General features: G+C 31.1%; 6 protein-coding genes and 1 long non-coding RNA gene across 7 annotated transcripts; 4 read left to right on the forward strand and 3 right to left on the reverse strand.

The window, feature by feature from the left end:
• The first annotated feature begins 949 nt into the window (after window positions 1-949).
• Window positions 950-3462, forward strand: LOC119611680 (LIM domain-binding protein 2). Its single transcript, XM_037967347.1, has 2 exons — window positions 950-1099; window positions 1418-3462. The coding sequence occupies exon 2, from the start codon at window positions 1442-1444 to the stop codon at window positions 3176-3178; it is 1737 nt and encodes a 578-aa protein (XP_037823275.1). The 5' UTR covers window positions 950-1099; window positions 1418-1441; the 3' UTR covers window positions 3179-3462.
• A 1219-nt stretch (window positions 3463-4681) lies between these two features.
• On the reverse strand, window positions 4682-5331 carry LOC119611681 (60S ribosomal protein L39). Its single transcript, XM_037967349.1, has 3 exons — window positions 5194-5331; window positions 4990-5093; window positions 4682-4910 (listed from the first exon to the last, which is right to left on the reverse strand). Exons 1-3 carry the CDS (start codon window positions 5194-5196, stop codon window positions 4862-4864), a joined length of 156 nt encoding a protein of 51 aa, XP_037823277.1. The 5' UTR covers window positions 5197-5331; the 3' UTR covers window positions 4682-4861.
• A 1226-nt stretch (window positions 5332-6557) lies between these two features.
• Window positions 6558-11847, forward strand: LOC119611685 (gamma-soluble NSF attachment protein). The gene is made up of 7 exons (XM_037967353.1): window positions 6558-6743; window positions 10414-10481; window positions 10544-10659; window positions 10731-10925; window positions 11030-11100; window positions 11192-11579; window positions 11639-11847. The coding sequence occupies exons 1-7, from the start codon at window positions 6688-6690 to the stop codon at window positions 11714-11716; spliced, it is 972 nt and encodes a 323-aa protein (XP_037823281.1). The 5' UTR covers window positions 6558-6687; the 3' UTR covers window positions 11717-11847.
• Window positions 11848-12087: 240 nt separating this feature from the next.
• Window positions 12088-15073, forward strand: LOC119611684 (nucleosome assembly protein 1-like 1). The gene is made up of 5 exons (XM_037967352.1): window positions 12088-12243; window positions 12879-12977; window positions 13739-14204; window positions 14267-14596; window positions 14655-15073. Exons 2-5 carry the CDS (start codon window positions 12895-12897, stop codon window positions 14868-14870), a joined length of 1095 nt encoding a protein of 364 aa, XP_037823280.1. The 5' UTR covers window positions 12088-12243; window positions 12879-12894; the 3' UTR covers window positions 14871-15073.
• On the reverse strand, window positions 15043-15376 carry LOC119611686. Its single transcript, XR_005232090.1, has 2 exons — window positions 15269-15376; window positions 15043-15207 (listed from the first exon to the last, which is right to left on the reverse strand). It is a non-coding gene; the product is annotated as an uncharacterized LOC119611686 (long non-coding RNA).
• Window positions 15377-16240: 864 nt separating this feature from the next.
• On the reverse strand, window positions 16241-17773 carry LOC119611683. Its single transcript, XM_037967351.1, has one exon. The coding sequence runs from the start codon at window positions 17678-17680 to the stop codon at window positions 16544-16546; it is 1137 nt and encodes a 378-aa protein (XP_037823279.1). The 5' UTR covers window positions 17681-17773; the 3' UTR covers window positions 16241-16543.
• A 517-nt stretch (window positions 17774-18290) lies between these two features.
• Window positions 18291-20315, forward strand: LOC119611687 (stomatin-like protein 2, mitochondrial). Its single transcript, XM_037967354.1, has 7 exons — window positions 18291-18476; window positions 18551-18652; window positions 18806-19013; window positions 19303-19502; window positions 19568-19712; window positions 19780-19895; window positions 19962-20315. Exons 1-7 carry the CDS (start codon window positions 18435-18437, stop codon window positions 20262-20264), a joined length of 1116 nt encoding a protein of 371 aa, XP_037823282.1. The 5' UTR covers window positions 18291-18434; the 3' UTR covers window positions 20265-20315.
• Window positions 20316-20431: the final 116 nt, after the last annotated feature.

Raw genomic sequence — 20431 nt, forward strand, 5'->3', positions numbered from 1 at the left:
TATTTTTAAACTCACGAGAACTATTTTTATTTCAACTCTTCATTTCACCTTCGTGCGAAGGTTATACACTGGCGAGCAAATATGAGTAGCAGAATTTGGATGTAAAACCATTTCTCTTCTGCTGAGCGATTTATATTTGAGATTTATATAATGCATGCTAAGATGATTTTAGCTATTTATTAAAATTGTGATGATCCCAAGAAACCAACCAATTGAGTACGCATATTGCAGACCTGTTCCAACAGGCCATTCGAAATGAAATGCTATTTATTCAAATCCAAACACATTTCCTCATTTCTCCAACGATCTAAATTCATATTCCGTATTTCGGATGTAGTAGGAAAATTTGTTGGGTATTAAACGAAAATTAAACTTAATTAAATCCAACACTTGCCTGTTTCTTTGCACAATGACCCTTGACCCTTCTAAGTTCAATTGTTATTAATGAATTATTTCTTATTTAAAAAATATTATTTCTATCTTTTTAGATTTTTGCACTTAAAATACACATGTCCGATGCCCTAGTCTTTTACGGTTTGTCAAACAGCAATGTATTTTTCGTATCTCGCGTTTGTAGCAAACACTTTTTGTTTGTTAATTTATTTCCTTTTTTGTTGTTGCAAAAATAACAACTTTTCCAAGATAAAATTTATATTTTTTCTAAATTAACAACTTTTAAAGTTTTCTTAATAAAAAAGTTTCCACTTCCGATGCACACTTTGTTGTTGTATCTTTTTCGTTGCAATTTTTTTATGCAAATCAATGAATTCGCTGTATTTTTTTCGCGGCAATTTATCCCGCCGTTGACCGGTATGACGACTTTTTTCGCCAAAAAAGTCATCATACCGAGTCTTCATACAACTCCGTGTATTTCTTATGTGTTTGACGGCCTAAGGATTAATACTTTCATACACCACGGCGAATCATCAGTCAAATCAAAAATATTTTTTTTGTAAACGCCCTGTGTTCAATTCTCCATCGTTTCTTCGCTTCATTTTCTAAAAGTGTCTGAAAAATTTTTCGTTTTGTGGTGTTTGCGATTTCTTCTGCTATTATTATTGATAAAAAGCAATATATTATTTTAAAGCAAACGAAAAAGGTGATATTTTGATTTAGTTAATAGTTTATTCAAGTCGATTATTAAATTTATTGCATATTGCATTAAATAAACACAGAAAACATAAGTGATGATGTATGTGTATACACCTTATAATGAACGAGTAAATAAAAAAGATAGGCATAATCATCATCAACATTAATATTAATGCATAAATACATACATACACATTCATACGTACATACATACAATGTACATACGAATTAAATAGTGGATATTGAATATTCGAAGAAAACCTAATTTAAGTTTTAATAATTTCTAATAAGATATTTTGTCATACTTTCTTATTTTTATTTTTAGGATTGAAATGAACTTTTGTTAGTTATGAATCGTAGAGGTATTAACACAAACACAAATATAAATTCACAAACAGTCATGGACGATGCCAGTTGGAAAAACGTAAATGTGCCCGAAAATGCTTCAATGTTGGGTGGTGGTAATAATAACCCCTCCTTGAATCCTGATGCTTCCAATCAAGGAGGTTTTGCCCAGGGCAATATGCCGTATGGTGGTTCCAATACACCTTATTCACAGGCTGGTCAAAATTCTCCGGCTGGCAACCAACCATTAGTATTTCCTAATGCCAATCCTACAGGTTCTAATACACCACAATACACATCGTCACCTGCTCCTTCGGGTTCCTCAACACCAGGACCAGTTGCACAGCAAAATATGTCGGGGCCATATCCTCAACCAGCGAATTCCGGCAATTTTAATGGACCAGTCGGTGGACCCTTCGGTTCGCCCTCTTCAGGCATGGGACAGTTCAGTCGTCCGGCAAGTTCGGGCACTCCATTTAATAGTGGCCAAGGTGGACATTTCCCCGGCCAAGCGGTTTTTAACGTCGGCGGTCAGTTCAATTCGATGCCCCCAACCTCATCATTCGGTCATGGTGGTGGTCACCCCATGATGGGAGGGCCACAAATGGATCGTATAGATCCTGGCTACAGACGCCACAACTCGTATTTTAGCCACACGGAACATCGTGTGTTCGAAATGAATAAACGTCTGCAGCAACGTACAGAAGAAAGCGATAATTGTTGGTGGGACTCTTTCACAACGGAATTCTTCGAAGACGATGCCAAGCTTACAGTACTCTTCTGTTTGGAAGATGGTCCGAAACGTTACACAATAGGACGTACATTGATTCCGCGCTTTTTCCGCAGTATTTACGAGGGTGGTGTATCTGACTTGTATTTCCAATTGAAACACGCAAAGGAATCTTTTCACAATACCTCGATTACATTGGATTGCGACCAGTGTACGGTTATCACACAACATGGCAAACCGTTCTTTACGAAAGTATGCGCAGATGCCCGTCTTATTTTGGAGTTCATGTATGACGACTATATGCGCATTAAATCGTGGCACATGACAATCAAAGGTCACCGAGAACTTATACCGCGGTCAGTAATTGGCACTTCACTACCATCAGACCCTATGATTTTGGAGCAAATTACCAAAAACATCACTAGAGCTGGCATTACAAACTCTACATTGAACTATTTGCGTCTGTGTGTGATATTGGAACCTATGCAAGAGCTTATGTCGCGGCATAAGGCGTATGCGTTAAGTCCCCGCGATTGTTTGAAGACGACCCTTTTTCAGAAGTGGCAAAGAATGGTCGCCCCCCCGGGAAAAAAAGACCCGCAGAGGCCGGCGAACAAAAGGCGCAAAAGAAAAGGGTCAAACTCGGGCGGGGGCGCAAACGCAAACACGCCACCAGTGAGTAATCAAAAGCGCTCCCCGTCCGGTCCTAACTTCTCACTGTCGTCACAAGATGTTATGGTTGTCGGTGAACCCACCCTAATGGGTGGCGAGTTTGGTGAAGAAGATGAGCGACTCATAACACGTTTGGAAAACACTCAGTACGATGGCACCAACGCTATGGACCACGAAAATCACACTGGCTTTGGTCATTCAGATTCACCCATTTCTGGTGCAAACCCCTGGAATATCGATAGATCAGGTGCAATACCAGCTAGTCCCGGTAGTGGGTCTGTACAGAATAATGCAAACATGGCTGATATAGATAAGAAAAGTCCAATAGTATCACAGTAAAATATATAAATATATAGTTTCTTTTTTTATTAAATTAAATAAAAATACATAAAATTTTAGCGTAGTTACGTTAAGTAAAAATTGTATTTTGACAAAGCAATTATATATAAGAGCAACAAAACAAGCAGACACAGAACACATTCTCATAACTCTAAATACCAATCAAATGCAATCCAGACTCCTTTGAAGCATCATACTACTCTATATTGTATTAATGTAAAACCACACGCTCACACAAACACACAATTATTAATAATAATAATCATAAACCAATATAAAATAAAGCAAAATTTAAATAGTTTTTAAAGAAGAAAAAATAATTATAATGTAACATTTAATGCGTATTTTTTCACTATTTGTGATGCTTTATTAAATATACTATTCTTCATTTTCGAACGCATCTTTTGATAATGATACAAGTGGATTTATCTCGTCTCCTTTTTTGAGAAAACCCGTACATACGATTTTCATAGGCTGACAGCGAAGTATCACATTGAAAGTTTATGTTCATGTCAGACATCAATCCAATACAGTTAACCATTGTATACTAATAAAAGTACGAGTGTAGCATGTCTCGCCATTCTGTTTGAGAGGATATACGGCATTTCTGAACAATACTAGGAGCGAAGTTTAAAAGGATCTATTTAATTAAAATTTTTAAATGTAGTGTAAAATAAAATACTCTTCAAATAGAATGGTTGACAATTTTTTTAATTCAATATATAATAGATTGAATTTAATTCTATCATGATCCAAATCATAGAATTTAAATACAATAGGAATAGTTGATTTTATTTAGTCCAATTAGTAAACTATTGAAATATTTTCGGAGAAATTTATCAATCGGCATGAATTAATTACTTATGTTATTAACTCAATTAAATACATCGGGAAGCTCTTATGCTTTTAACAAAAATACACTTACAATAACAACAAATTATTTACACTATAAAATCCTACCTTTAGTTATTAGCAAGTTGTAATAATGGACCTAGATCTCAGGAAATGCGTTTGATAAAAATATTTGATTAAAAACAAGTAATAGTGCTATAATGTCGAATTTAGCAGCCTCGTCATACTACATTTTTGTTTATACCATTCATCTTCGTGATAAGCGGAGTCGATTTGGCGATGTCCGTATGTATGTTAAATGAGTTTTTAGAAGACTCCAATTATCTACGAGAAAGAACATGCTTTTGAACATACATATGTACATTATTCATCGAAATGTTTTCCGATTTGTTCCATAGCTCCCATATAAAGTCCACCTCAGAAAACCACGTAACCGTGAAGAATGACATCGTATTAAAGTTCTACACGAGTTGGTCCATTATTTGTTTATAATTGAAGCTTTCAAAACATATAAAAACGTAAATTTCAATTATATATTATGTATATAATTGGTGAAGGGTATTTAAGATTCGGATATTTGAACTCGAATTTCTTGAAACCATGCACTACTATTATCCACAAAACTATTAATATAAAATAAAAAAAAACTAATATTTTGCTTAAATAAAAAGCAATTACTTTTTATATGTATTTCTTTTCAAGATATTCTGTGTACATTAACATACATATTTAAACTCATATAGCAGAAAACACTACGAATATTGAAGATGTAAACACTACATAAAAATGAATTCCCATTAGATGAGAATCTAATCCAGCGTAGCATAAAATTTACAACTTCAACTTGGTGCGTCTCCAGTGACGTCTCTTGGCGTTGTATCTGAATGGCGAAAGCAATATAATAACGAGGATATATTAGTATAGTTTATAATATTAACTTTTATTATTTTACAACTTACCTAATGGTGTTGCCTGTACGCAAACGGATCCATTGGGGTACGGAACGATTTTGCTTCAATTTTTTGGCAAGCTTTTGCTTGATTCTGAAAGTTTTATGGGCCGCCTATAAAACAATTGTATTTATTTAAAAACATGATTAAAAAATTATTTTAAATTATATTAGGATTCCATAGATAAATATGGATTTTAAAAAAATTACACACCATTTCGTCTTGCTCGTATGAGACAAAAGAGGGAAAAGAAAGGTTGTCAAAGCTGAGAAAACATCGATAAATATTTTAGACAAATGTCAAAACAAAATGCCGATAAATTAGAGATGAGATATGGATGAAACAATGTGGTATCTCTATTTTGCAGGCTGGGAACATTTTTTGTACTTAAAAATATTAAAAATACAAAATAGTATATAGTTATATATAATATTTATAATTTTAAACTAGAAAGATGTATGTATATATCACTTAATTTATTTTATATAACATTTGTCAAAAATAGTAATATTTTATGTCAGTTTATGGAATTGATTAGTAGGGTTCTATAGTTGAAACGAAAAGTCGACTTTTCGACCTTTTTCATTTAGTTAAAAGTCGACTTTTCGACTTTTTGCATTTTGTGAAAAGTCGATTTTTCGACCTTTTAATTAAAAGTCGACTTTTAGACTTTTCAGCTATAAGTATTTTATAAATAGTCGACTTTTCGACTTTTTCCGACTTTTCGACTTATTTCGACTTTTCTCGACTTTTTGACTATTTTCAAATTCTTTCGACTTTTTTTCGACTATTTTTTGACTTTTTTCGAGTTTTTCCGACTATATTAGAGTTTTTTATTTTTTTTCCACTTTTTTAAGATTTTCGACTATTTTTGACTTGTTTCTACAATTTTCGATTTTTTGACTTTTTCCGACTTTTCGACTTTTTCCGACTTTTCGACTTTTTCCGACTTTTCGACTTTTCGACTTTTTTCGACTTTCAGACTTTTCGACTTTTATTACCAAAGTCGACTTTTCGACTTTTTTCACAGACCATAGTCGAGTTATCGACTTTTTTGGATCAAAATAGTCGATTTCGACTTTTCGACAAAAAGTCGATTGTTCGATTATTCGAAAGTCGATTTATAGAACCCTATTGATTAGGTGTGGCAACAATTTTAAAATCGCTGGAATTTCCATAAACAGCTTACTTGTGCTTATACTAAATCGCTGAAATTTTAGAAAGTATAATCGTTAACAAAATTTTTCGCTAGTATTGTTCAGTCCCCGCCGACAATTTTTTATATATACGTCCGACGACATTGTAATCGGCTTATATTTATATATCGCATATACAGAAGATTAAAAACGAATGGATTTCAAATCGACAATTCTCTTATATAGAAAGTATTTTGTTATCTGTGCAGTATTTTGCAAGAAAATGATAAACCATTTCTTAATTAAAGTTCATCACACTCTTTAAAATCGGTCGATTTCAAATCGTTAGAATTTCATTACATATCAAAATATATAAAATATATCAACTTCAAAAAAGATTCAATTTCCAAAAGACATCGGCTCCAGTCGGCTCATAACCGCCGCCGAATTATTTTTGCTTAGACGCCGTCGAGAATTTGGCAACGACTTTGACCTCTGCTGGTATTGTTTATTGATTTTTTGGTTGCGTTTAAGAAATACAAAAATATTTGTAAAATAAAAAAGAAAAAAAATGAATACTACCAAGATTGAAGAAGGCAACGAATTAGTAAGACAGGCTGAAAAGAGGTATGTTGTGATAAATAAAAGTTTTGTAAATTTTATATGAATTATTGTGCGTAAAAGTAATAAAAATTCAATACCTTTGCCACCCACTATATTAGGTCCTTTTTTCGTAGTATGAACGAAAGAATATGTGTATGTATTTCGAATTTAACAGCTATAAAAAACTTTTATTCATAAAAATAAGATTGTATTATCATATTTTAAAAATATTTACAATTATTTATTGAATGACACATAAAAATATGTAAAGTACACATCAGTGAAGTCTCCGTATCGGGTAGAAAGTTTGTGACCTTGAATATTTCTGCATATATTATAAATAATATTAAATTTTCACAATGTTTCTAATTGTAAATAGGTATTAAATGCAGCATATTATTGAAATTTGATTAATATCAAAAACAACACCCTAAATGAAAAAAATTACGAATGGCTTAATTAAAAAAAAAACATTTTCTAGTAAAATATTTTATTACAATTTTTATACTCTTCATGAGAATAAAGGTATAAGGTATTTCAACGACTTTTGTCACAAGTCTTTTTATTATAGATAGTTGAAAATATTAAAAATTTCACATAGGTTTCATACAGATTTACATACTAGCGGAAAACCTGTATTGGCCCACAATTTAACGTAGCTCCAATATACGTTTTTTTTCCGACAATCAATTAATTTCCAGGATCGGCTCATAATTGGTTATACCTAGCTTCCATATAAAGTCCACTTCCAAAATTACTCAATATCATTGAACATAGTTTGTATATATACAGATTATTATGTAATTTTTGTTTTCCGGATCGGCCCATAATTGGTTATATCTCCTATATAAAGCTTACTTCCGAAAATCACTTAATAGTAAATAAGTCGTAAATTATAAGCGACAAAAACAAAAAATATATATCATTGCACAAAAAAGTGTTCAGTAATCGATCAATATTCACTCGGAGTTTTAGAAGCATACATTAGGGAATTCGAAACATCATTAAGTCAAAATGAAAACAAAATTAAACAAATTTTGCAAGCAATCGAGAAAAGGTACGAAGAAAATCTTAAAATAATACTCAAAAAACCTGTGAAAAAAAAAAAACTTTCAAGAAATAAAAAAAACTTTACCGCACTATTAAAAATAAAATAAATATAAAAACAAATAATAGTCAAATAAAAAAAATCAAAAACAAGTAAATATGAAGAATTTCGTTCAATTAATACTTTAAAATTATGTCAAAAAGTTTTTGATAAAACTGTTAAAATGCAACAATTTGGAATCAAATGACTCATCAAAACTTCAGTCTGGATTTCGAAAAAAAAAAAATATTCATGTGAAACAACAGTAAACTATGTTATAAATCAGTGTACCCTGGTTATAAATAGATAAAAACGGAAATAAAAAAAATTATTGAAATTTTTCTTGATTTCAAAAGAGTTTTTGAAACTATAGATAGAGACATCCTACTACAAACAATACGCAGATATGGTATTCAAAATATGGAAGAAGATGGTTTAAATCATACTTAACGAATAGGAAACAAATAACGAAAGTGAATAATAGTATATCGAAAGAAATTAACAATGAATATCGAGTACCTTAAGGATCGATATTAGGGGCACTTTTATTTATTATATGCATGAATTATATTCCTAAGATAAGGTACTTCGTAAATGTGAAATAGTATAGTACGCGGAGATACATTAATTTTTAGTGAGGCTGACTCAGATGAACTATACTATATATATATTTAATGTATGATATGATAAATATAAATAAATGACTAAAAATTATTAATCTCAATGAAAGTAAAACAAAAACAATGGAAATAAACATGAACAATAACTCAACCTCAATTGGAAAAACAGCAAAAACTTCAAAATAAAGAAATGAGATCGATAATTAAATGCAATAGATTTACACCAACACAATTAATGCTTGATACACTGAAATGGTTAAATATAAGACAGGGACTTCAACTAAATACATTAACGTTTATACACTAGATGAAAACAGGAAATTCCACAGAATATTTGACAGAGCCACATAAATACGTCAATGAAATGCAACCTTACAGTCTACGTAATGCCATGGTCTTCCGAATTTATAAAGCAACAGATAATTCCATGAAGAGATGCCCATTCTACAAAGGACTACAATTGTTTAATATGTTACCAATTAATTTAAAAAATTAAAGACATTTTAAAGTTTTTAAAAGAAATATTGTATCTTTTGTATATAATGTATATCGAAATATTCGGCATAAGCAAACATAACACAATGACTTATTTATTAGTAATAAATAAGTCATTGTGTGTAATAAATTATTACCTACTTTATAGACAAAATGCACACTGAAAAAAATCCATGCCTAATATATACGAAAAATGTCGTACATTGTACGAATCGTTCGTTGTTTCGCACCATGAAATTCTTTCGTAATATATACGAAATTGTACGAAATATTTTAGTATAATGCATAATAATCTTGGAAAAATTAATTTACATAAATTGAAAAAAGTGAATTTTTAATAAATAATGTAAAATTTACCAAATATTAATTTATGCAAACATTTTTGTTCATTTTAAAATAATTTTTCTAATTATAGTTCAAACCCAATAAACCAAAGAACGATATGATAGCGAAAACGGTATTGCTTTTAAAGGGCGATTATGATATCATATTTCATTATTTAAAACGATATTATTATAATATCGTTATTATAATATCGTTCGATACTTCAGTTTTGTGGTAAGTTGACATGTATGCAATTTTGAAAAGTTTCAGGTATTTGCAAGACAATGCATAATGTGATGAAAAATATGATTACTTTAAAATATGTATTAATGTATGTATGTAAATATGTACAAATGAATGCAATCCTTCCCTATTCAGGCTTTTTTATATGTATAATAGCGAAATATTAAGTTAAATAGCGTTTTAAATGAAATTTTAAGAATAAAAGAGCACACAGAAAAAAAAAACTGAAAAAGGCGATTTAACTATCATTATTTTTGGAAATTATGGTAGCGAAAACGATATCATAATTTTATGGAAAAACGATATCATAAGGAAAGGTACCATTTAGTACGTAAATACTATCGTTCTCGATACGAAAACGACTATCACTTATGATATTTTTTATCACCTAAGTGATATCGTTTCGATATCGTTATAATATCGTTTGGTTTATTGGGAAATTATTTTCCACACGAATTTTTATTTTTTTTATGAAAATAATTCGTGAATAATATTATACTTTTTCTTAAATTTTATAAAAATGTTGTAGTTTTATTTAATTATAATTTAATTAATATCATTATATTTAATTTCGCTAAAATTTAAGAAAAAAATATTACGAAAGGCTTTCGTACTTTCGTAAAAATAGAAAAGTGTTTTATTAAATAATATTTGGTATTATACACGAAATTTTTGTGAATATTACGAAAATAGAAGTGAAATTTTTTTTCGTAAAGTTGAGCAGGGATTATTTTCAGTGCACTAATGAACTTACAGAAATCCTAGATTTTTACAAATAAAAACTATACATATAAACCACTCACTATAGTATGCATTATGCGTAATTTCATATTTGAATTTAAACTAAAGGGATTTTTAATTAATAATAAATATTTCCTAAAGTTTTTCTTTACTATACATGTTAAATACACTTTATTTGTTTTAGCATGAAAACAGGACTACTTAAATGGCGTCCAGACTATGACATTGCAGCTGATTGTTACACTAAAGCAGGTAAATGTTAATCTCATTACAATATAAGAAATAAAAACTAATATGTTAATTCTTTTCATTAGCGACTGCATTCCGAATAGGAAAATCATATGATCAAAGTAAAGAATGTCTTTTAAAAGCGGCTGATTGCCATAAAAATAATAGTTCTTGGTTTCATGCAGCCAAGTGTTATGAACAAGTACATATTACATTACACAAAGAAACAAAACTGAATAGATTCGTTAAATTTTAATCACAATAAATTTGCAGGTTATTTTAATTTGTAAAGAAACAAACAACTTGTTACAAGTTGAGGAGTTTGCCAATCGAGCAAGTCATTTATATCAGCAACATGGTTCGCCAGAATCGGCCGCATCCGCTTTGGACAAGGCATCTAAGGTTGTTGAACAAAAGCATCCGGAGATTGCATTACGTTTCTATCAAAGAGCGTTGGAAATAAGTATGGTAAGTATATGATTATGATATGAAAATCTACCCTTTGATCTGTAGCTGATAATTGAATTTGTTTTTTGTTACTGCCATCTATAACAATAACTACTTAAAAAAAGATTGAGGATTCAACACGTTCTGCTGCAGAATATGCTTCCAAAGTTTCACGTATTCTGGTTAAATTACAAATGTAATTCTTGTTCTTTCATTATAATTGTTAATTCTTTAATATGATTCGCGAGGAAACATAATGATGTTTATAATATTTTTCTTAAATATAGGTTTGATCAGGCTGCTGATGCTTTAAGGCGTGAGATCGGTATAAACCAACAAACTGAATCGTATGGTCATATTGGTAGACTTGCTGTGGTGTTAGTGATGGTGCAATTGGCAAGAGGCGATCAAGTGGCAGCCGAAAAGGCATTTAAAGAGTGGGGCAATTGTTGTGATCCCCAGGAAGTGCAAACATTAGAAACTTTGCTGCAAGCTTATGATGACGAGGATCCTGAAACCGCTCAAATGGCATTGAATTCTCCATTTATAAAACACATGGATGTAGAGTACGCAAAGTTAGCACGACAAATACCCTTGCCCCAAGGCATATTATCTTCCTCAAAAACTGGTGTTATTAAAAATGCCGCAGCTTCATATACGTCACCTAATATGGATGTAAGTTATATATATTTTTGTTAAAACAAAACAACTTTACTCGTTATTTGTTGTTTTAGGTATCCAATTCAGAGGCTGCTGCTGGTGGTAGTGCCAAAAATGACGAAGATGACGATGAGGAAGGTGGACTTTGTTAATTTATTGTATATTTTTCTCTCCTAGCTTAATTGTTTTAATGCCAGTTATTATATTATATTTGATTGATGTAATTAACAACAATGCAATCTAAAAATTTCATTCCAAATATAAAGTCAAATGTCGTTAAATATGTACGATTACGTTTACTTTAGAAGAAGGATTAGACACACCAATAGTGCAGAATTCGAAAGGCTTTACAAGTTGTAAAATAAAAATGCAAAAGGTCAAAAAGTCGACTTTTACTAAATGCAAAAAGTCGAAAACTCGACTTTTCGTTTCAACTATAGAATTCTTGTGTGAACCGGCACTAACAGCAGAAAACTTAGCCGGCTTAAAGACGATTGTGAGCCGCCATCGACATTTTTCCTATCAGCCGCCGTTGCCTTAAATTTTGATCGGCACAAGTCTCTGTAGCCGAGTGGAAGTTCTTTTTGCTTTGCGGGTGTATATCTGTAAAGTCGTAGAATTTGTTGAAAAAGGAAAGTTTCAACAAATTTATAAATTAAAATAGATTTTTAATTTATTGGTAAGTTTAAATAAATAATATACATATGTAGATAAGAAAAACTACAACAAATAAGTGTAAACAGCCACAAAGGTGCTTTAGAATAAGTTTAACCAAAAATATTGCGAATAATTTGCAAATCACGCACGTGTTTTTCTCTCAGAAGAAGGACAAATTTTTGTCTATATTGGAAAATAAATTTTATTTCCACCATTGTGTTTTTCATTATATATTCCAATAAAAATTGTAACTTTTTACTTAAATAATTATACATTTTGTTAAAAGAATTTGATTATTGTTATTTAAATATGTACGAATACATTTGTGTATTATAACTGTGTGTATGTATGTATAGACGCGAATCTGTAAACCACCAACCATGCTTCTATGGTTGATAGACAGGCTACTTATTGTGTGATGACGATGATGATATATCAGACATAAATGCCTGGCTGCCTTGCCTGTTCTATAAGTATTGTTGTTGTTGTTTCTTGCATTGTGTTAAAACTACGCAGTTTAATATGATTGTTCTTGTGAGCTTTTAATTTTTTTTTATATTTCCCTTTTTCATTAACATTCCGTCACATTTGCTACTTAGAATATAATATCAATTTATTAATTTAATTTTTTTAATTCTTTTATTAATATTTCATTAGTTAATCAATCGGAAATATGGATGCCCATCACGATACTGAAGATACTGCCGAGTCCATGAACGAGGATGAGGAGAGAGGTTTTTCCTCTAACCAGATGGTGTAAGTAAAAAACTAATAGCTTTTAGGTTTTTTGGAGGCTCCTTTTTCTTTGTTTTTTTCATGTCTGGAAATTGACAAAACTATATGAATGTTTTTTACCGGCATTTTAAAACCGGTTTTTAGCGCTCATACAAAATGGGTATATTCAGTTGTACTTCTTGTGTCTGATACACACTCATAATGTTTAAAGAAGTGACCCCATTAACGACAAACGTCTCTAAAATATAATTAAACGATTGTGATAATTGTTTAATTTATTTGTATACTTTCGCCATTAATTTAAAAATTAAAGAATTTTATTAATTAAAATATTAAATGTTGTTGTTAAGTATTTTCTGACGTCATGGCTAATGCGTCATTAGTTTAAAGAATTTTGAACATTTGCCAAAAGCAATAAAATTATCTATGTTCACGCTTTAACAAAGATTTTGAAATTGTTTAAAATTCTGCAGCAGCTCATTAACATTGAGGGTCTAGGAATCAGTTCTTTCACAATAGTTACCTGGTTCTACTCTGGTTCAATAAAATGCATATTAGATCTGAAACTACTTATAGTCAATGAATTTTCAATAGATGTTAAATACTTTTTTAAAGCTGGTTCCAATTTTGAAATTTTTAAAGAAAAATACTAAAAAAATACTAATTTTAAAAACTGTTATTTGTAATTTGTTGTTTTGTTTTCTATATTTTGAGACATGGAAATGTGAATTTACTTTGCTAAAAATAAATCTATATCATTCCTATTTTTTAATTGACTACAGGCCTGCATATATGAATGCTATATTGCGTCGCCAGTTTCTTCAAGAAATGGTTAAAAGTTTGCCAGCTCCATTGCAAAATCGTATTACCGTTTTGAAGAATCTTCAATTGGAACATTTAAGTCTTGAAGCTGAATTTTTCGATGAAGTTTACAAATTGGAAAAGAAATATCAAGAAAAGTACCAACCTCTGTTCGAAAAGAGAAAAACTATTGTGACCGGTGAAGTAGAACCCCCAAAGGAGGAACCCAAGTGGAAGCCAGAGCCAGCAGATGAAAACAGTGAAGATTTACCCGACTTTAGTAAACTGTTGACAAAGGTTAAGGAGATTCCAGAGGATGCAAAGGGTATTCCAAATTTCTGGTTGACTATCTTCCGCAATACGGAAATATTGTCTGAAATGGTGCAAGAGCATGATGAACCCGTTTTACAAAAACTTACTGATATTACTATTAAATACGACGATGAGGTGTGTTCAATTGTCTTTTTTATCTTCTTTTTGTGAAAATTTAACAAAATGTTCTATTGCAGCATTCGTATACTTTAGAATTCCATTTTGATAAAAACGATTACTTCTCTAATCAAGTGCTTACCAAGCAATATTTCTTAAAATCCGCTGTAGATGAAGATAATCCCTTCGGCTTTGAAGGTCCCGAAATTTACAAGTGTAAGGGTTGCAACATCAACTGGGAAAAGAAAATGAACTTGACCGTTAAGACCATCAGGAAGAAGCAAAAGCATAAGGAGCGTGGTGCTGTTAGAACCATCGTTAAGCAAGTGCCCAATGATTCATTCTTCAACTTCTTCAATCCTCCTGAAGTACCAGAGGATAAGGAAGAAATCGATGAAGATTCTCAAGGCGTAAGTTTTTGTACAATCTTAATAATCAACACCTTTACTGATTTGCATTTTTCCTTAGATTTTGGCTACCGATTTTGAAATCGGACATTTCTTGCGTGCAAGAATCATTCCTAAAGCCGTTCTGTATTATACTGGTGATGTTATTGATGATGAAGACGAAGATGATGATTCCTTTGATGGCGAAGAAGAGGAGGAAGAAGATGAATCTGGCGACGAAAGAGAACACAAACCCAACAAAAAGAAACCAACACCCAATGAATGTCCAAATCAATAAGTAATATACGATAAACAATCACAAAATAAAACTCATTTTAAAAAAGAAATCAAATTTCACATTAAAATGTAGTTTTAAAAAATACAGATTCATAAAATTGTGTCCCTATAAACACCGTTTCCTTTTATTTTTTAATTGTGAATTAACTATTTGAACAAAAGAAAACTAAAAATAATTAAATAAAATCATCTTTATTTTGAAAATAACTTGTTTATTACATATTGGTCATCTACATATTTTTATATTTGACACATTTATTTACCATCAGCCAGTAGAGTTCTACGGTCCAAAGGCAAAGCTAAAGCCAATACAATTATTGACATTAAAAACGCAAACACTATTAAATGTGCAAAAGAAATACTTTTAAATTTAAGCAGAGATATCTGGATATGTCTTACCACAAGTAACAATATTTACAGGATTCATTATAAGAATTGTAATGATTTTGTGCTGTTTTAAAGCAATTCGTTTGATAACTGAAGATCGGTAGTAAAACTCAATATTTTTATAGACAAACAAATTGTATTAATTTCAAATGTTATTTTAACATTAATTCTTCTCACGAAGTCGTGTTTTTGCAAAATTAAAAAGTTATATAAATTTTAATTAATTTTTTAAATGGTGGGGCTCATATTTATATTCATGTATGTTTTGTAAATCGTATCGATTTCAAAATCGAAAAACTTGTAAAACCGAATTTGGTGTTCTGCAAATGGCATTTTTATTTGAACGTAAAATTCAGGGAAATAAAAATATTTTTAATTAAAAAGAGTTTAAAATGCCCATAGCATTTATATTATGTTACAATTGTATTAAAAACTCAAAAAATAATCATTTATTAGAAAAGAATTACATTCGATTTACTTTCGACTAGATTTGTGTACTCGGTTTTAAAACGAGAAAATTGTGGGAATTTCTTTTTAAACGAGAAATTTACTCGGATTCGATTTACAGAACAGACAGGATTGAATCTGTAGAAATGGTGTAAAAGAGTGTTTTAAAGATACAAATTTCTAAATACTAGGTACGGATCGCCGAATACGTGATTGATTAAAATTTTGTATCGGAATTATGCTAAAATGTATTAGATTTGTTGTTCTCTATCGTACACCTGAATGATAAATTTTACTCGTTTACAAATGCAGTAACACATAATAAAAAACAAAAAAATAATTTTTCGATTTTTAAATTTCTTCTAATTTATTGCCACCCTAATGTTAGTTCTCCTAAAATTATTGTGCATCCAATGAATTTCGAAAGATTAAATAGTGTTTTATAAAGCATATGCTAAGGCGACGAGGAACTTAATCTTTAACTACATTTTTCAATCTTGAATAACGATTTGCTTAATTGAAAAGAAACTCTTGAAGTTATTATTTATGTATGTATATTCAATTTATAAAATTAATCCATAATCCTTGTATACAAGGAATTAAAATAATAAACAATATTTATTATTGCAAAAAAAGGTTTGTTTTTTTCATAATTTTTAAAAAATATTGTACTTAATCTTAAAAATTATATTATAGAGAAATTATTATATTACGAGTTTATACTTTTCACTATCGCCAGATTGCATAAATTGCTGTTCAATCATTAATTTACTCTTAATTTTGCTCGTACGATATTAATGAAAAGATAATTTGATTACTTTCTTTTTTTTATTTAATTATTCATTCCGCTTTCTTTTGATCCTGTTGTGGCCGATCGAATTGTGAATACCGTTCTATAGATGATGTCGATAAATACTTCATTTGACCTTGATACAAGATATCCGAGATTATTTTCTCTGCATAAATGGCTTGTTTAGCATCCATTGTACGAAGTTTGTGAGCAACAATTTCCCCAAAGCTGGTATAGTGATCAGAGGTGTTCTTCTGGAAATTCTTACAGGCCAGTGATAAAAGATTCTCGATGTCTAACGTGATATCACTTTTCGAAGTTTTAATGGGTGTTGTGGTGTCAGTTTCATTGGAGTGTTGGGATGAAAAGGATGACGAACGTTTGCGGGATTTGTTGTTGGATGACGGCTGCTGTTTTATGTGGGGTGTTATGCTGCTTGTGGTGCTGGCGGTTGAAATGGTGGTGGGATTGTTAGCTGTTGACGTATCAACAATGAATACTTGATCTTTTCGTATGGGTGTTATAGCGATCTCCTCAATGTCTTGGCTTATGGGTATACCTTTATCCGCGATGACTGAAATATTGACGGTGGTTGTAGTCTCCTCTCCAGTTATATCATCTTCTGGCTCCGTGCCATTATTTTCCTTGTGAATTTCTTTGCAAATGTCTGAAAACAGATTGTTGGGTACTTGCATGGAATCCTCTACACCATTAATGGACTGCTTATCACCATCTACTATCTCCAACGAGGTGCTTTCCGTCTCAGTGCTAAGTAAACGCCTTTCGTTCTTACCATTGCTGCCACGGGTGACACTGGTAATGGATATTTCGCTGCTAGAGTTGTCAATTTTACTGTTATTGAGGATTCTCTTGTCCCGGGTTTCTTCGTCTTTGAGAAACATTAACGATTCAAAGTACTTGCGTTTTGGGCAGTAGGGCTCCTCTTTCTCGCCTTTAGTCTTGAGTTCGTTGTACTTTTTCAGCTGGTGTCGGAAAGCACAGCGCAAATTATTTATTTTCTGTTTGGTTCTCTCAACATTGTAGTGTTCGCCATGTTTTGCAGCTACATCTATTAATTTCATGTAGGCCTCCTGGCGCTTGACCCGATTTTTATAATTAGCTGAATCTGCCTTCCAAAGGCAGGGATTATTTTTATATTCTTGTATAAAGTCGTCAATAAAATCCATAATTCCTATTTATTATTTTTCCTTTTTCGTCAATTGGATTGTTTTCAGTTGATTTTTCCATCAATTGTCAAAATGATTATTGATTTGTTAAATGTAGTGTTGTCAAATCGGCGTTTTTAAAATGATTTAAAACAAAACAGGGTCTTTGCTATTTAAGAGAATTCTAGCGATTTTGCTTTTGAGGTATTCATTTTATTTGAAATCTTAATATATAATTCAGACTTTAACCTTCGGAAACTAACTATATGAACTTAACTGTAGTAAAAATATAATAATAAAAGAACATTAATATTTATTTCTGTCGACAGTCGCTTAATTTTAATTCGTCCCTCGTTGTTTTTGTGTGTAAATGTAATTTAAATTTTTTAATTGATTTACATGATTCGCTATTTAACATTTATTTAAATAATCTTTCTGTAGAATAAATAAGCAAAATGCCTAATTTCCCAATTTTTAAAAAAAGAACAAATATGCCCAATTTTTTTAATCATACCATCTTTTGAAAATACATCTCTACCATTTCAACAAATTTGCAAACTTCAGCAAAATCTCACTTTTTTATATGAAGTTTTTCGATGAAAAATATATATGTATGTACGTGTTTGTGTGTGGAACACAGCGCAAAAAGTAATCAAGTTGAAAAATGTTCGGCGGCTATGAAATTTCTTTCGGCGGCTAGGCTCAGTCGTCTTAAATCAAACCGGCGCAGGTCTGTGAAGGTTATTTTGCAGAAATTTCATTAATTTTTTCCAAAATGTTATCATCCTATGCCAATTCGGGTAGAATATTATCCAGAGTAAGTCCAATACACTGTACAAATACCCGCCAAGATAATATTATTCTTTTTTTTTATGCCACTGTATATTTTAGCAAATTTTAAACAATTGCCGGCACAATGCGCTTATCAATCAATGTAGGACCAAAACATCAACTCCCATGAATACCATCATAATGTTTGTGCCACAACAAGAGGTAGGCTACAAATGTTAATATTTCACATCAATTGATTAAATATAAAGTGATAATTATCTTTAATCTTTTGGAAACGCTTATTTTATGCGGTTCAATTTCATTAGATAACTGATGTAATGTCTTAATTTGATTGCTTGTTGTTGTTATTTTAAGGCATGGATTGTTGAACGCATGGGTCGGTTTCATCGTATTTTGGAGCCAGGTCTCAATGTATTGCTGCCTATAATGGATAAAATCAAATATGTTCAGAGTCTTAAGGAAATTGCTATTGATGTACCCAAACAGAGTGCCATTACCTCGGACAATGTTACTTTAAGCATAGATGGCGTGTTATACTTACGCATTATTGATCCTTATAGGGGTAAGTCCGGGGAAATAGGGAATAATCCGGGATCATACAGGGAAATCGTTTGTATATTAATAAAGCTTTCAGTCGACCTATCCATTTGTCATTCATATAATGCAGTCGGAATTCTAAGCATTTTAATGTTTTAACAGTTTGAAGATTTTCATCGCAATAATTTAATATTTAATAAAAAATATAATTATTATCTAAGATTTCTGGGTGTACTAACGATATGTATGTCCACGAAATATTCACCTATTAATTAAACTTAATTAACAAAATTGCTTAAATTTGTCCTTTTCAGCTTCATATGGCGTTGAAGATCCAGAATTTGCTATAACACAATTGGCACAAACTACTATGCGTTCAGAGTTGGGTAAAATGTCATTGGATAAGGTTTTCCGTGAAAGAGAGTCTCTTAATGTCAGCATAGTGGATTCCATTAACAAGGCTAGTGAGGCTTGGGGTATTGCCTGTTTGCGTTACGAAATTCGTGATATTAGGGTAAGTTAAAAATCGCAATTCCAAGTATAAAAATCATTAAAAAATATAAAACTTGTTTTTTATAGTTGCCTTCCAGAGTACACGAAGCCATGCAAATGCAAGTTGAAGCTGAGAGAAGAAAACGTGCAGCAATTTTAGAATCCGAGGGTCAAAGGGAAGCCGACATTAATATTGCCGAGGGTAAACGTAAATCAAGGATCTTGGCATCAGGTGCAATAATAAAACGATATTGAAATTAAGTCAAGAATATTTTATTAATAATGCGTATTAATTTCAGAGGCTGAACGTCAGGAACAAATTAATAAAGCTAGTGGTGAGGCGGCTGCCATGTTGGCTGTAGCTGATGCTAGAGCTCGTGGTCTAGCTACTTTGGCAAAATCTCTAGAAGATTTAGTAAGTTGTAATTATGTTTATACACATGATTCTATAAATTTTTATTGATTTTATTTTTAATTATAGAACGGCAAAAATGCTGCTTCTCTAACTTTAGCCGAACAATACATTTCCGCTTTTAAGCATTTAGCCAAAACCAACAATACCCTCATACTTCCTTCAAATGCTGGCGATATTTCTTCTTTAGTTACTCAAGCTTTAAGTGTATATAAAACAGTTTCATCACAAAATTTGGGTTCTACTACTACACTATCGGGTGATGATATCTCTTATAGAAGAGAAACCTGTGAGACCGATAGTACAGCAGAAGTTAATGCTCGACAGAAAATACAATCGGGTGGCAATGTATCTAAAATGGATATTGAATAAAATGTATTTAAAAGAACACAAAACAAAAGCAATTTGTTATTAAAAATGTAATCTATGTTTTTATTATTTATTAGTTTAAGTTGTGAAAAATTTTAATATAAATTAGAAATTTGCAAGAATTCAGATTAGATGAATTGGCTTGTGTGAATCTTTTGTTGTAGAATTTA

This window comes from Lucilia sericata, unplaced genomic scaffold (assembly GCF_015586225.1).
Source record: "Lucilia sericata isolate MDLA Ls3-8-SP2 unplaced genomic scaffold, ASM1558622v1 Contig001510F_arrow, whole genome shotgun sequence".
NCBI lineage: Eukaryota > Metazoa > Arthropoda > Insecta > Diptera > Calliphoridae > Lucilia > Lucilia sericata.

Coding starts and splice junctions, on each gene's coding strand:
- LOC119611680 (XM_037967347.1), top strand. CDS start 1,442: ATGAATCGTAGAGGTATTAACACAAACACAAATATAAATTCACAAACA.
- LOC119611681 (XM_037967349.1), bottom strand. Junction 4,911..4,989: donor CGTACAGGCAACACCATTAG/GTAAGTTGTAAA, acceptor TTCGCCATTCAG/ATACAACGCCAAGAGACGTC.
- LOC119611685 (XM_037967353.1), top strand. CDS start 6,688: ATGAATACTACCAAGATTGAAGAAGGCAACGAATTAGTAAGACAGGCT. Junction 10,482..10,543: donor TGATTGTTACACTAAAGCAG/GTAAATGTTAAT, acceptor TCTTTTCATTAG/CGACTGCATTCCGAATAGGA. Junction 10,926..11,029: donor GAGCGTTGGAAATAAGTATG/GTAAGTATATGA, acceptor ACTTAAAAAAAG/ATTGAGGATTCAACACGTTC.
- LOC119611684 (XM_037967352.1), top strand. CDS start 12,895: ATGGATGCCCATCACGATACTGAAGATACTGCCGAGTCCATGAACGAG. Junction 12,978..13,738: donor TTTTCCTCTAACCAGATGGT/GTAAGTAAAAAA, acceptor AATTGACTACAG/GCCTGCATATATGAATGCTA. Junction 14,597..14,654: donor TCGATGAAGATTCTCAAGGC/GTAAGTTTTTGT, acceptor ATTTTTCCTTAG/ATTTTGGCTACCGATTTTGA.
- LOC119611683 (XM_037967351.1), bottom strand. CDS start 17,680: ATGGATTTTATTGACGACTTTATACAAGAATATAAAAATAATCCCTGC.
- LOC119611687 (XM_037967354.1), top strand. CDS start 18,435: ATGTTATCATCCTATGCCAATTCGGGTAGAATATTATCCAGA. Junction 19,014..19,302: donor CATTATTGATCCTTATAGGG/GTAAGTCCGGGG, acceptor TGTCCTTTTCAG/CTTCATATGGCGTTGAAGAT. Junction 19,896..19,961: donor CAAAATCTCTAGAAGATTTA/GTAAGTTGTAAT, acceptor TTTTAATTATAG/AACGGCAAAAATGCTGCTTC.